The sequence below is a fragment of the Doryrhamphus excisus genome, linkage group LG7 (genome assembly GCF_037039965.1).
Source record: "Doryrhamphus excisus strain RoL-2023G ecotype Guam linkage group LG7, RoL_Dexc_Guam_v1.1, whole genome shotgun sequence".
In the NCBI taxonomy this organism is placed as follows: domain Eukaryota; kingdom Metazoa; phylum Chordata; class Actinopteri; order Syngnathiformes; family Syngnathidae; genus Doryrhamphus; species Doryrhamphus excisus.
Window position 1 is genome coordinate 17,806,043 of NC_136363.1, and position 13,383 is coordinate 17,819,425.

At 40.5% G+C, this 13,383-nt stretch overlaps 1 protein-coding gene and 1 long non-coding RNA gene across 3 annotated transcripts in view; one reads left to right on the plus strand and one right to left on the minus strand.

The window, feature by feature from the left end:
- LOC144899559 (uncharacterized) overlaps positions 1-13,383 on the plus strand; it is a 46,842-nt gene that overhangs the window by 27,451 nt on the left and 6,008 nt on the right. The window lies entirely within an intron of this gene.
- LOC131108714 (cadherin-7-like) overlaps positions 1-13,383 on the minus strand; it is a 124,061-nt gene that overhangs the window by 9,873 nt on the left and 100,805 nt on the right. The window contains exons 9-10 of one of the 2 annotated variants that reach the window (XM_078792276.1): positions 8,547-8,664; positions 4,623-4,871 (exon numbers count right to left, since the gene is read on the minus strand). In XM_078792276.1, coding sequence (XP_078648402.1) covers positions 4,623-4,871; positions 8,547-8,664 — 367 coding nt within the window. The remainder of the gene's footprint in view (positions 1-4,622; positions 4,872-8,546; positions 8,665-13,383) is intronic. The other variant, XM_078792277.1, reaches the window with a different exon arrangement.

The following is a 13,383-nucleotide window of genomic DNA, read 5'->3' on the forward strand; positions in this document are numbered from 1 at the left end:
ACACTATGTACGAAGAAATATTTGGAAAATAAAAAATAACAGCCTATTAAATGTCCTATTAAAACATTTTTCCACGTATATCAGCAAGCTGAAATACCCATTTTTCTTGACCAATATCTCTAACTTATTATCATGTCCAAGTATTGCTTTAGAAAATATCAAAGTGGTCCTTGAATCCTTTCATTTTTGCGTACGTGAACCCCTTTAATAGCATTAAAGGACGTGACACACGCATACTTTGTCCAATCCCCAACATGAAGTACCCGGCCGGCCTTTTCCAAACAGTTTGCATCCACCCTTTCATCTTTCCCGACAGCAAAGCGATGAAAGACGACAAAAAGGCCAGAAATGCTGGTCATCCATCTGCCCGTCTCTCGGCCTTGGTCTGGCCGACATAAAGAACATAAAGCCATGTTCTGACCTCATCATGGAACTCATTTCACTGATTGTATAAGTCCTTGGGATCCTTCTCGTGTCCCCAGAAGGGGCTCATCCGAGCGCTAAATAGCGACTTCTTGGGCTTTTGTCCGCGTCTTTAATGTGCCGCCAGGTGACACCTTGTGGGTTAACCATTTCTCATTTACAACCGCTGATGGTTTATTGGACGACTCAACGCAAGGATGACTGTGACCTGGAGAACACCTGACTCAAGAATAGGGAGGCACCAAAACTCAGTATCATAACATATGTTAGTGCTAGCTACAATCCATAGTTGCTATGAATTTACTGGCTGTCCTACCTAGTCGTTGAGCATAAACTGATGCTGGTTTTGCGCCACAAAATAGTGAAACTGTTTTAGTCTGGGCATGCCTCAGCCTTTCGTGCATCCTGCACCGACCACTCAGAGTACAGTAGAGATATCCTATCTAGTCTGAGTAGAGATATCCTACCTAGTCAATGAGTATAAACTGATGCTTGTTTTGCGCCACATAGGAGTGAAACTCTTTTAGTCTGGGCATGCCTCAACCTTTAGAGGATAAATGCTTTGCATCCTGCACCAATCCCTAAAGTAGATGTGTAGTCAAACTAGAGCTGTCCTACCTAGTCTTTGAGCATAAACTGATGGTGTTTTGTGCCACAAAAAAGTGCAACTGTTCATGTCTGGGCATGCCTCAGCCTTTAGTGCATCCTGCACCAACCTCTCAGAGTACAGTAGAAATGTCCTATATTGTTTGGCTAGAGTAGAACTGTCCTACCTAGTCATTGAGCATAAACTGATGTCTGATTCAGTGCCACAAAAGAGTGAAACTGTTTAGTCTGGGCATGCCTCGACCTTTAGAGGATAAACACTTTGCATCCTGCACCAACTCCTCTGAGCACAGTAGAGATGTCCTATCCAGTTCGACTAGATTAGAACTGTCCTACCTAGTCATTGAGCATAAAGTGATGTCTGATTCAGTGCCACAAAAAAGTGAAACTGATCACGTCTGGGCATGCCTCGGCCTTCAGAGGATGAATACTTTGCATCCTGCACCAATCCCTCAGATTAAAGTAGATATAACCTGTGTAGTCCGACTAGAGCTGTCCTACCTAGTCTTTGAGCATAAACTGATGCTGGTTTTGTGCCACAAAAGAGTGAAACTGTTCTACTCTGGGCATGCCTCGGCCTTTAGAGGATAAACACTTTGCATCCTGCACCAACTCCTCTGAGCACAGTAGAGATGTCCTATCCAGTTTGACTAGACTAGAACTGTCCTACCTAGTTGTTGAGCATAAACTGATGTCTGATTCAGTGCCACAAAAAAGTGAAACTGATCACGTCTGGGCATGCCTTGGCCTTCAGAGGATAAATACTTTGCATCCTGCACCAACCCCTAAAGTAGATATAACCTGTGTAGTCAAACTAGAGCTGTCCTACCTAGTCTTTGAGCATAAACTGATGCTGGTTAGTCTGGACATGCCTCGACCTTTAGAGGATAAACACTTTGCATCCGGCACCAACCTCTCAGAGTACAGTAGAGATGTCCTATCTAGTCTGAGTAGAGATATCCTACCTAGTCAATGAGTATAAACCGATGCTTGTTTTGCGCCACAAAAAAGTGAAACTGATCAAGTCTGGGCATGCCTCGACCTTTAGAGGATAAACACTTTGCATCCTGCACCAACTCCTCTGAGCACAGTAGAGATGTCCTATCCAGTTCCACTGGACTAGAACTGTCCTACCTAGTTGTTGAGCATAAACTGATGTCTGATTCAGTGCCACAAAAAAGTGAAACTGATTAAATCTGGGCATGCCTCAACCTATAGATAAAAAAAATTGATCTGTCACCAGCCTCTCAGACAAAAGCTGTCCTACCTAGTACCCCTCAGATTAGCGCCGTAACAATATAATAACATGAATGATGAAAGTCTAACATTGCCATACGGATGTTTATTAATTATACATTTCTGCTGGAATTGTGCTGAATGTGCGCACTTGAACAGCGGAATGTGGCGCCGCTGTGTGAAACCTCAATCCCTCAAAGAGTTGACAGCACTGAAATTATGACATTTATTTTTTTAAAGCACTGGTTTGGGCACCGTTTAAGCATCGGCACCGTTTCAAAAGTAGTGATTTGGCAGAGCGGTATTGGATAATATTCAGACGGTACCCTACCCTAGTGAAGATGTGACAAGTGCGCTCAAAAGGAAGAGAAAGTCCAGCGACAAGTAGTTAAAAACTTACTTTTTTTTTTTTTACTTTTGTTAGCTCCTTGCCGACGGAGTTTTTAAAGGCCGGACAAACATGGTGGACTTGAAGTCAAGGTAACCGCACGGAAGCCACAGAACGAAGCACTGCATCGTCAGCCAACACCAAACACTCTAACCCCAAACACACAACCAGCTCTGACTAATTGATTCAACTGGCAATATTCCAGCAGCGTTCAGCTTGTCAACATGCAGGCTCGCATTCAGAACGGGCTGACCCAGGTCACTGGTGTGTTTACCAAAGTGGAAATTGGAGGGGAGGAGAGCTCAAACCCCCCCCCCCCTACGCCTCCGCCCCGCCTGTCCCTGCCAAGGATCGGCCTGTGATCTTGAATGGTTGAAAATAGTAAAGGGAAATAACGTCAAATGCAAAAAAAAAAAAAGGTCAGATTTGCACAGCTTCTACATATTTGACAAGAAAATGTATTTTAACCTGCAAATAATTCAAATTTCAAAATCAAAACCAATGGGTTGGATTCCAAAATAAACATGAAAAACATGCTAGGTTAATTAGCGACTCCAAATTGTCCATAGGTATGAATGTGAGTGTGAATGGTTGTTTGTCTATATGTGCCCTGTGATTGTATATAACAGTATAGTGTATAAAAATATTGTATATAACAATATAACAGTCACTAAAGTCATCATACAGCAACTTCACACTCAAATAAACAAACATGTACCAATATGAATTTTAAAAAAAGTTTTCCCAAACTGTATTGCATTTGAGCAACGCATTCATTGGGGTGCTGCAATGACGTTAGCCCCTCTCTGGGCTCCTCAAATAAAGAATACTACATGTCACTCACAGCATCTTTTAATGAGTCTTCTGAATGCCTTATATTTGTATTTTTATGTCATTTTTATGTCTCAATATGCTTCATTTAGGCCAAAAAATGTAAAATTAGCTTCAAAATGCATATTTAAAAAAAAAAAGGCCATATTCAACCACAAAACTGCATTATTTTTTAATTGATACATTTTTTAAAAACACATATTTTAATGAGTCTTCTGAATGCCTTATATTTGTATTTTTATGTCATTTTTATGTTTCAATATGCTTCATTTAGGCCAAAAAAAATGTACAATTTGCTTCAAAATGCATATTTTTAAAAAAATAATAATATAGGCCATATTCAACCACAAAAGTGCATGATTTTTTAATTGCTACATTCTTTTAAAAACATATCTTTTAATGAGTCTTCTGAATGCCTTATATTTGTATTTTTATGTCATTTTTATGTTTCAATATGCTTCATTTAGGCCAAAAAAATGTAAAATTTGCTTCAAAATGCATATTTAAAAAAAATATTAATATAGGCCATATTCAACCACAAAACTGCATGATTTTTTAATTGGTACATTTTTTTAAAACATCTTTTAATGAGTCTTCTGAATGCTTATATTTGTATTTTTATGTCATTTTTATGTCTCAATATGCTTCATTTAGGCCAAAAAAAATGTAAAATTTGCTTCAAAATGCATATTTTTTTAAAATACTACCTGTGTAGTCAAACTAGAGCTGTCCTACCTAGTCGTTGCGCATAAACTGATGCTGGTTTTGCGCCACAAAATAGTAAAACTGTTCTAATCTGGGCATGCCTCAGCCTTTAGAGGGTAAACACTTTTCATCCTACACCAACCCCTCAGAGATGTCCTATCTAGTCTGAGTAGAGATATCCTACCTAGTCAATGAGTATAAACTGATGCTTGTTTTGCGCCACCAGTATGGTATTTGAACTTGGTAAACCTTGCCAATAAGGACTAGTTGTGTGCGCTAATTCCTTTTCTATAGGAACTGCAGCCGAGAAGGAACAGGGAGCAAACAAGGTCGGAGACTGTAAAGATGCTGGAAGACAAACACCTCTGCAGCGACGTTCCACCTGGAACTGGAGGAAATAAATCACATACCACTGAGGTCGCCGACTCCTTACCCAGCAGTGTGATGATGCAGCCTAGAATAGCCAAGAGGGCGCCGGTGCTCAGTCCGGTCGCCGTGTAGGCCACGGCGCCGCAAGATAAGGCCACGGCGTCAGCGTCGCACTCGCACACACGCACCGATAATGTGTTGGTGCTGCTCAACGCCGGGCTACCGCTGTCCACGATAAGCACCGGGAGACGGTACACGGGTTGCTCCCGCCTCCGGAAGCCACCTCGCTTGGTCAATATGGATGCCGTGTTGTCTGCAAAGAACAGAAAAAAAAAACCATCAAATACTATGCAAACTGCTTTCCTGTATTAAAAAGCAACAGATGGTGTCATTAACACTATTCATTAAGTGGCGTGCCGTGCCGCCACTCTCTCGCTGTGACCACCTGTTGCTTAACAGCGGTCGGGTGGCAGACGCCGATGCCGGAGAGAGCGGGAGTTATTATGAATTGATTGGATAAACTCACAAGATGAAGGACGATGCATCGCACCGCGCACAAAGCGCATCGGACAATGTGAAAATCATTCATTCATTTTCTACCGCTTATCCTCACGGGGGTTGCTGGAGCCTATCCCAGCTGTCTTAAAAAAAATTAAAATGACAAATTTTTTTCCTTGTTCAAATATGAAATTTTCCTCAAAAGAATTTGGCTTTATTCTCCTAAAATTACAACAGTTTTTTTTTCGATTTCTGCTGTTAGCTGAAAAAAAAACTTAAAAAAATTAGATTATAATGTCACAAGATTAAAGAAAATATGAAGTCACAATTACGAGAAGAAAATTTACTAAAAAAGTCAAAATATCTGGAAAATTAAGTATAGATATTTTGACTTTTTTTAGTAAATTTTCTTCTCTTAATTCATTCATTTTCTACTACTTATCCTCACGAGGGTCGCGTTGGATGCTGGAGCCTATCCCAGCTGTCTTCGGGCGAGAGGCGGGGTACACCCTGGACTGGTGGCCAGCCAATCACAGGGCACATATAGACAAACAACCATTCACACTCACATTCATACCTATGGACAATTTGGAGTCGCTAATTAACCTAGCATGTTTTTGGAATGTGGGAGGAAACATTCCTTAACATTCATTAAACTTTCAGACCGTTTTAGTGTAGTAAATACATCTGCATCTTAAACTTTTGATGATGTGTGTCTTTATTTGAGGAGCCCAGAGAGGGGCTAACGTCATTGCAGCACCCCAATGAATGCATTGCTCAGATGCAATACAGTATGGGAAAACTTTAAAGTTTTTTTAAATTCATATTGGTACATGTTTGTATATTTGAGTGTAAAGTTGCTGTATGATGACTTTAGTGACTGTTATATTGTTATATACAATATTTTTATACACTATACTGTTATATAAAATCACAGGGCACATATAGACAAACAACCATTCACACTCACATTCATACCTATGGACAATTTGGAGTCGCCAATTAACCTAGCATGTTTTTGGAATGTGGGAGGAAACCGGACTACCGGGAAAAAACTCCACACAGAGATGGCCGAGGGTGGGATTGAACTTGGGTCTTCTAGCTGTGAGGTCTGCGCGCTAACCACTCAACTGCCGTGCAGCCATATGTAAAAATCAATCAAGTCAAAAACAATTGTTATCCAAAAAGCTATGTTAGAACACTAACATCTAAAAATGTGTTTACGTTTACAGTACGTATACATTATAGAAAGGATAACAATACCAATAGAATTCAACAATAGGGAGCAGTTGTGGTAGTACACATGATAGGATGAACCTTAGCTTGTTTTTTAGGTTACTATATATGCAAATTAACACATACATTTCCGTATAGGAACTCCAGCTTCATCCACCCACTCTTCCGAGTGTAGGTGGCCAACAAATCATTATGCTCTAAAGGCAAATAGCCAGGATAAAGTTATTTTTCTGAGGTGGGATGCTCTTACTTGGTTCAGACATGCTCCACTTTGAGGTGAACGCTTATTTATTTTGCATCCTACTTGTACAGACCATCATTAAAGAAAATGTGGCGAGGGTATTGTCTATTGTTTATCTGGAAGGAGACTGAGGGCAGAAAGACTGTCAAGGTACACTCTCGGAAAAACAGTATTAAGTTTATCCTGAGACTGACAAAAAATCTTACAAAGGTAAAGAAAAAATGGACAATGTGCTAGTTTTATCTGAGAGGACACTGAGGGCAGAAAGAAAACTGTCAAGGTATACTACCAGAAAAACAGTACCAGTTTAATCCAAAACTACATACACTGAAGGCAACGACAAAAAATGCGTTCGGTCTACATTAATCAAAAAAACCAAACAGTGCTATTATATCTATGAGGAGATTGAGGGCAAAAATATGTCAAAAACCTGTCATGTCAGAAAAACAGGACAACATAAAAGTTTTATCCAATAGAAACGGAGGGGGGCAAAAAATGTTTCAAAGTAAATCCTGACAAAAAACAAGGAAAGGAGTACCAGTTTTATCCACGAAGAGACTGAGGGCAGTGATAAAACATGTTCAAGGCACAGTCCCAGAAAAAAAACAATACTAGTTTTAATCAAAAGGAGATGGAGGGTAGCAAGAAATTGTGTCAAGGTACATTCTCAGAAAAATGGGACAGCAATACTAGTTTTATCCAAGAGGAGACTAAGGGCAGCAAGAAAACATGTCAAGATATACACCCAGAAAAACAGGACCAACTTAACCCAAAAAGAGCAAGAAAATGTATTAAGGTCTAAGGTCTTGTGTGTGTGTGGGGGGGGGTGGGGGGGGGGCAGCACCTTATTTATCTGTGGGGAGACTGAGGGCAGAAAGAACACGTGCAAATATGTCAGAAAAACAGGACAACCATACTGGTTTTATCCAAGAGAAGCCTGAGGGCATCAGAAATAAAAAAAAGCTAAGGTAAATGCTGAAAAAACAAGGACAATAGGATCAATATAATCCATGAGGAGACTGAGGGCAGTGATAAAACATATGCAAGGTACACTCTCAGAAAAAAACAATACCAGTTTTATTCAAAAGGAGATGGAGGGCAGCAAGAAATTGTGTCATTGCAAAACGGGACAACAGTACTAGTTTTATCCAAGAGGAGACTAAGGGCAGCAAAAAAATATGTCAAGATATACACCCAGAAAAACAAGACCAGCTTAACTTCAAAAGAGGACGACAATGTGTTAAGATCTACGTTATGGGGGTGGGGGGGGGGCGGTTGGGTGAGGAAGAACAGCACCATGTTTATCTGTGGGGAGACTGTGGGCAGAAAGAACACGTGCAAATATGTAAAAAAACAGGACAACCATACCGGTTTTATCCAAGAGAAGACTGAGGGCATCAGAAATTTTAAAAAGCTAAAGGAAATGCTGCAAAAACAAGGACAATTGTATCAATATCATCCATGCGGAGACTGGGGGCAGTGATAAAACATATTGACGGTACACTCCCTGAAAAAAATACCAGTTTTATTCAAAAGGAGATGGACGGCAGCAAGAAATTGTGTCAAGGTAAATTCTCAGAAAAACGGGACAACAGTACTAGTTTTATCCAAGAGGAGAATAAGGGCAGCAAAACACTATGTCAAGATATACACCCAGAAAAACAGGACTAGCTTAACTTCAAAAGAGCAAAAAAATGTGTTAAGGTCTATGTTGTGGAGGGGGGGGGGGGGGGCAGCACCATGTTTATCTGTGGGGAGACTGTGGGCAGAAAGAACACATGCAAATATGTCAGAAAAACGGGACAACCATACTGGTTTAATCCAAGAGAAGACTGAGGGCATCAGAAATTTTAAAAATCTAAGATAAATGCTGCAAAAACAAGGACAATAGTATCAATATCATCCATGAGGAGACTGAGGGCAGTGATAAAACACGTCACAATATACTCCCAGAGCAGAGTCATTTCTAGCAGTGTTTTAGGACCCCACCATCTGTATTGATACTCGTCTTACCTTTGTTATCTCGGAGCGTGAAGTTTTGGTTTCCGGCCACGGCGGCGTCCAAGGCGAAGTAGAAACGGTGACCATTTTGAGGTTCGTCCTCGTCCACAGCACTGACGGTTTGGATCACCTGAAACAAAACACAAAAGATAGAGATGGGGAGATTATGGAGCCATCTTAAATGCAAACATCTGCATTCATACAGGAAGTAATTAAGAGCACGGCAAAGCATGAAATGTGTTTCTCATTATAAAAAAAGCACATCACAACGATAATGAAGTTAATCTCCTCGCCGCCTCATAATAGCAGGCGTTCATTACTGAAAACAACAGGAAGCAGAATGGAGGGGCGGGGGGGGGGGGGGGGGCATGTTTGACCCCCGTGTACTAAACTCTGGTTGGATTGCGCAGGTGTAAAGTGTTTGATATGACCTTTAAGAATGTTAAAGTGTTACTTTAAAACATCGCCTGCAGGTTTGGTTTGACCCTGGAAATTCTTTGATTTCCAATAGAAGAAAAAAAAAATTCCAAAAAAGGTTCAGTTGTAATTATGAAAGAAATTTACATATCTTAGCAGATAAAAAAAATAAAAAAAATAAAATGTGAGCACCTTTTTAAATGCGTGCATCATCGTGATTCAACTACTCCCGCTTTCCTGCGGTGGCTTCAGATTAAAGATAATAACCTTGTAGCAAATAAATACATATGCTCCTCTCTTTATTATTACGCGTATGAAAATGACTGATGATAAGAAGCGGTCCAAGCCCGAGGCGGCACGAGTCGCAAACGCAAGCTAGCAAAGCTATTTGTTTCAGCCCACTTTAGTTTCGCTTCTAAAGCCGACGCCGATGCGGATTCTTACCGCCGTTATTATACTGCACTGTTGACACACGAGAGCATAAATAATGCATGGAATTAAATTACCAAATAAACCAATTTATTTGCGCCTGCTGGCATGTGCATGTGCGGTAATGATGTTTTTATTCATAAATATTTGCTGTACAAAAATCAATTTAGCTTCCTTTTTTTTGGGGTGGAAAAATGTTGCTTTAATTCAAGTAGTAGCAGAAAAGGGAGAGAACGCAGGAAGTCAAAACGACAGGCGGTCAAAGTGGGCGTCGCTGACATCAAACCTGACAAATCTTTTATGGCGAACCTTCGATGGCATCCAAGAAGACTCCCACCGGCAATTCCCAATAAATTATCACCCATCCCAGACTGCTGGAATATCCAAACAACAACAAAAAAAAAAAGTAAGAAAAAGAAGTGTGGAGACGTGGCTTAAACACTTGTCAGCTGTGATTAAACGCCGCCGGTGGTGGGCTGTCGCGTTGTGGTGTAGGTGGTAAACCACCCGCTGCCAATTATCAAAACTGGCATGAAAGAATGTTGCTTAACTCGCTTCGTGTTTCATCAGTGAGAAAAGTCTCACCTTGTAAGAGGAAACTAAACAACATTAGCAAACACTAGAGTTAAGAGTTCCTCATATTACGCTGTAATAGAGATGGAGATGGAGGGCAGCAAGAAATTTTGTCAAAGTAAATTCTAGTTTTATCTAAGAGGAGACTGAGGGCAGTGATAAAACATATTCAAGGTACACTCCCAGAAAAGCAATACCAGTTTTATTCAAAAGGAGATGGAGGGCCGCAAGAAATTGTGTCAAGGTAAATCCTAGTTTTATCCAAGAGGAGACTGAGGGCAGTGATAAAACATATTCAAGGTACACTCCCAGGAAAAACAATACCAGTTTCATCCAAAAGGAGATGGAGGGCCGCAAGAAATTGTGTCAAGGTAAATACTAGTTTTATCCAAGAGGAGACTGAGGGCAGTGATAAAACCTATTCAAGGTACACTTCCAGAGAAGCAATACCAGTTTTATTCAAAAGGAGATGGAGGGCCGCAAGAAATTGTGTCAAGGTAAATCCTAGTTTTATCCAAGAGGAGACTGAGGGCAGTGATAAAACATATTCAAGGTACACTCCCAGAAAAGCAATACCAGTTTTATTCAAAAGGAGATGGAGGTCCGCAAGAAATTGTGTCAAGGTAAATCCTAGTTTTTATCCAAGAGGAGACTGAGGGCAGTGATCAAACATATTCAAGGTACACTCCCAGAAAAACAATACCAGTTTCATCCAAAAGGAGATGGAGGGCAGCAAGAAATTGTGTCAAGGTAAATTCTCCCAAAAACAGAACAACAGTACTGGTTTTATCCAAGAGGAGACTGGGGGCAGTGATAAAACATATTCAAGGTATACTCCCATGAAAAAACACTACCGGTTTTATTCAAAAGGAGATGGAGGGCAGCAAGAAATTGTGTCAAGGTAAATTCGAGGACAGCAGTACTAGTTTTATCCAAGAGGAGACTGAGGGCAGTGATAAAACATATTCAAGGTACACTCCCAGAAAAGCCATACCAGTTTTATTCAAAAGGAGATGGAGGTCCGCAAGAAATTGTGTCAAGGTAAATCCTAGTTTTTATCCAAGAGGAGACTGAGGGCAGTGATCAAACATATTCAAGGTACACTCCCAGAAAAACAATACCAGTTTCATCCAAAAGGAGATGGAGGGCAGCAAGAAATTGTGTCAAGGTAAATTCTCCCAAAAAACAGAACAACAGTACTGGTTTTATCCAAGAGGAGACTGCGGGCAGTGATAAAACATATTCAAGGTATACTCCCATGAAAAAACACTACCGGTTTTATTCAAAAGGAGATGGAGGGCAGCAAGAAATTGTGTCAAGGTAAATTCGAGGACAGCAGTACTAGTTTTATCCAAGAGGAGACTGAGGGCAGTGATAAAACATTCAAAGTACACTCCCAGAAAAGCAATACCAGTTTTATTCAAAAGGAGATGGAGGGCCGCAAGAAATTGTGTCAAGGTAAATACTAGTTTTTATCCAAGAGGAGACTGAGGGCAGTGATAAAACATATTCAAGGTACACTCCCAGAAAAACAATACCAGTTTCATCCAAAAGGAGATGGAGGGCAGCAAGAAATTGTGTCAAGGTAAATTCTCCCAAAAACAGAACAACAGTACTGGTTTTATCCAAGAGGAGACTGAGGGCAGTGATAAAACATATTCAAGGTATACTCCCATAAAAAAACACTACCGGTTTTATTCAAAAGGAGATGGAGGGCAGCAAGAAATTGTGTCAAGGTAAATTCGAGGACAGCAGTACTAGTTTTATCCAAGAGGAGACTGAGGGCAGTGATAAAACATATTCAAAGTACATTCCCAGAAAAGCAATACCAGTTGTATTCAAAAGGAGATGGAGGGTAGCAAGAAATTGTGTCAAGGTACATTCTCAGAAAAACGGGACAACAGTACTAGTTTTATCCAAGAGGAGACTGAGGGCAGTGATAAAACATATTCAAGGTATACTCCCAGAAAGAAACACTACCAGTTTTATTCAAAAGGAAATGGAGGGCAGCATGAAATTGTATCAAGGTAAATTCTCAGAAAAATGGGACAACAGCACTAGTTTTATCCAAGAGGAGACTGAGGGCAGTGATAAAACATATTCAAGGTACACTTCCAGAAAAGCAATACCAGTTTTATTCAAAAGGAGATGGAGGGCCGCAAGAAATTGTATCAAGGTAAATTCTCACAAAAACAGAACAACAGTACTGGTTTTATCCAAGAGGATACTGAGGGCAGTGATAAAACATATTCAAGGTACACTCCCAGAAACGCAATACCCGTTTTATTCAAAAGGGGATGGAGGGCCGCAAGAAATTGTGTCAAGGTAAATTTGGGGACAACAGTACTAGTTTTATCCAAGAAGAGACTGGGGGCAGTGATAAAACATATTTAAGGTACACTCCCAGAAAAGCAATACCAGTTTTATTCAAAAGAAGATAGAAGGCCGCAAGAAATTGTGTCAAGGTAAATTCGAGGACAACAGTACTAGTTTTATCCAAGAGGAGACTGAGGGCAGTGATAAAACATATTCAAGGTACACTCCCAGAACAGCAATACCAGTTTTATTCAAAAGGAGATGGAAAGCAGCAAGAAATTGTGTAAGGTAAATTCTCGGAAAAACGGGACAACAGTATTAATTTTATCCAAGAGGAGACTGAGGGCAGTGATAAAACATATTCCAAAGCAATACCAGTTTTATTCAAAAGGAGATGGAGGGCCGCAAGGAAGCAGAACTGGATGTAGCAGAGATGAGGATGCTGAGGTTCACATTGAGAGTGACCAGGATGGATAGGATCAGGAACAAAGTACATCAGAGGGAAATTACATGTTAGAGGCCTTGGAGATAAAGTCAGAGAAGCCAGACTGAGATGGTTCGGACATGTCCAGTGGAGAGATAGAACTTCTTGTCGTTCTTTCTCTTTGGGCTTTCCCCTTCAGGGGTCACCACAACAAATCAACCAAAATGAAACTAAAATGAAAGGAAAGGTATACAAAACTGGTGAGACCAGCCATGTTTGTTCTGGAGACAGTGCAACTGAGGAAAAGACAGGAAGCAGAACTGGAGATAGCTGAGATGAGGATGCTGAGGTTCTCATTGGGAGTGACCAGGATGGATAGGATCAGTAACAAAGTACATCAGAGGGACATTACACGTTAGAGGCCACTGTAGCTGCCTATATTTTATGATGCGTAGTGAAGCCCGGGAAGATGCTTTATGTCTCTATGACGTCATAACCGATGTCGCTTCTTCTCTCAAAAGTAAAGCAACCCAAATGATGGATATGATAGATTATTTCCATGTTTGGTGCCCATAAACAGTATTACAGCAGGACACAAAGGTTATTTATTTGGATACAGCTCAGGGATTAGATCTGATGAAATGTCTCTCAATGACAGGTAGACGCCAACAAGCGAGCGCTTTTGGTATC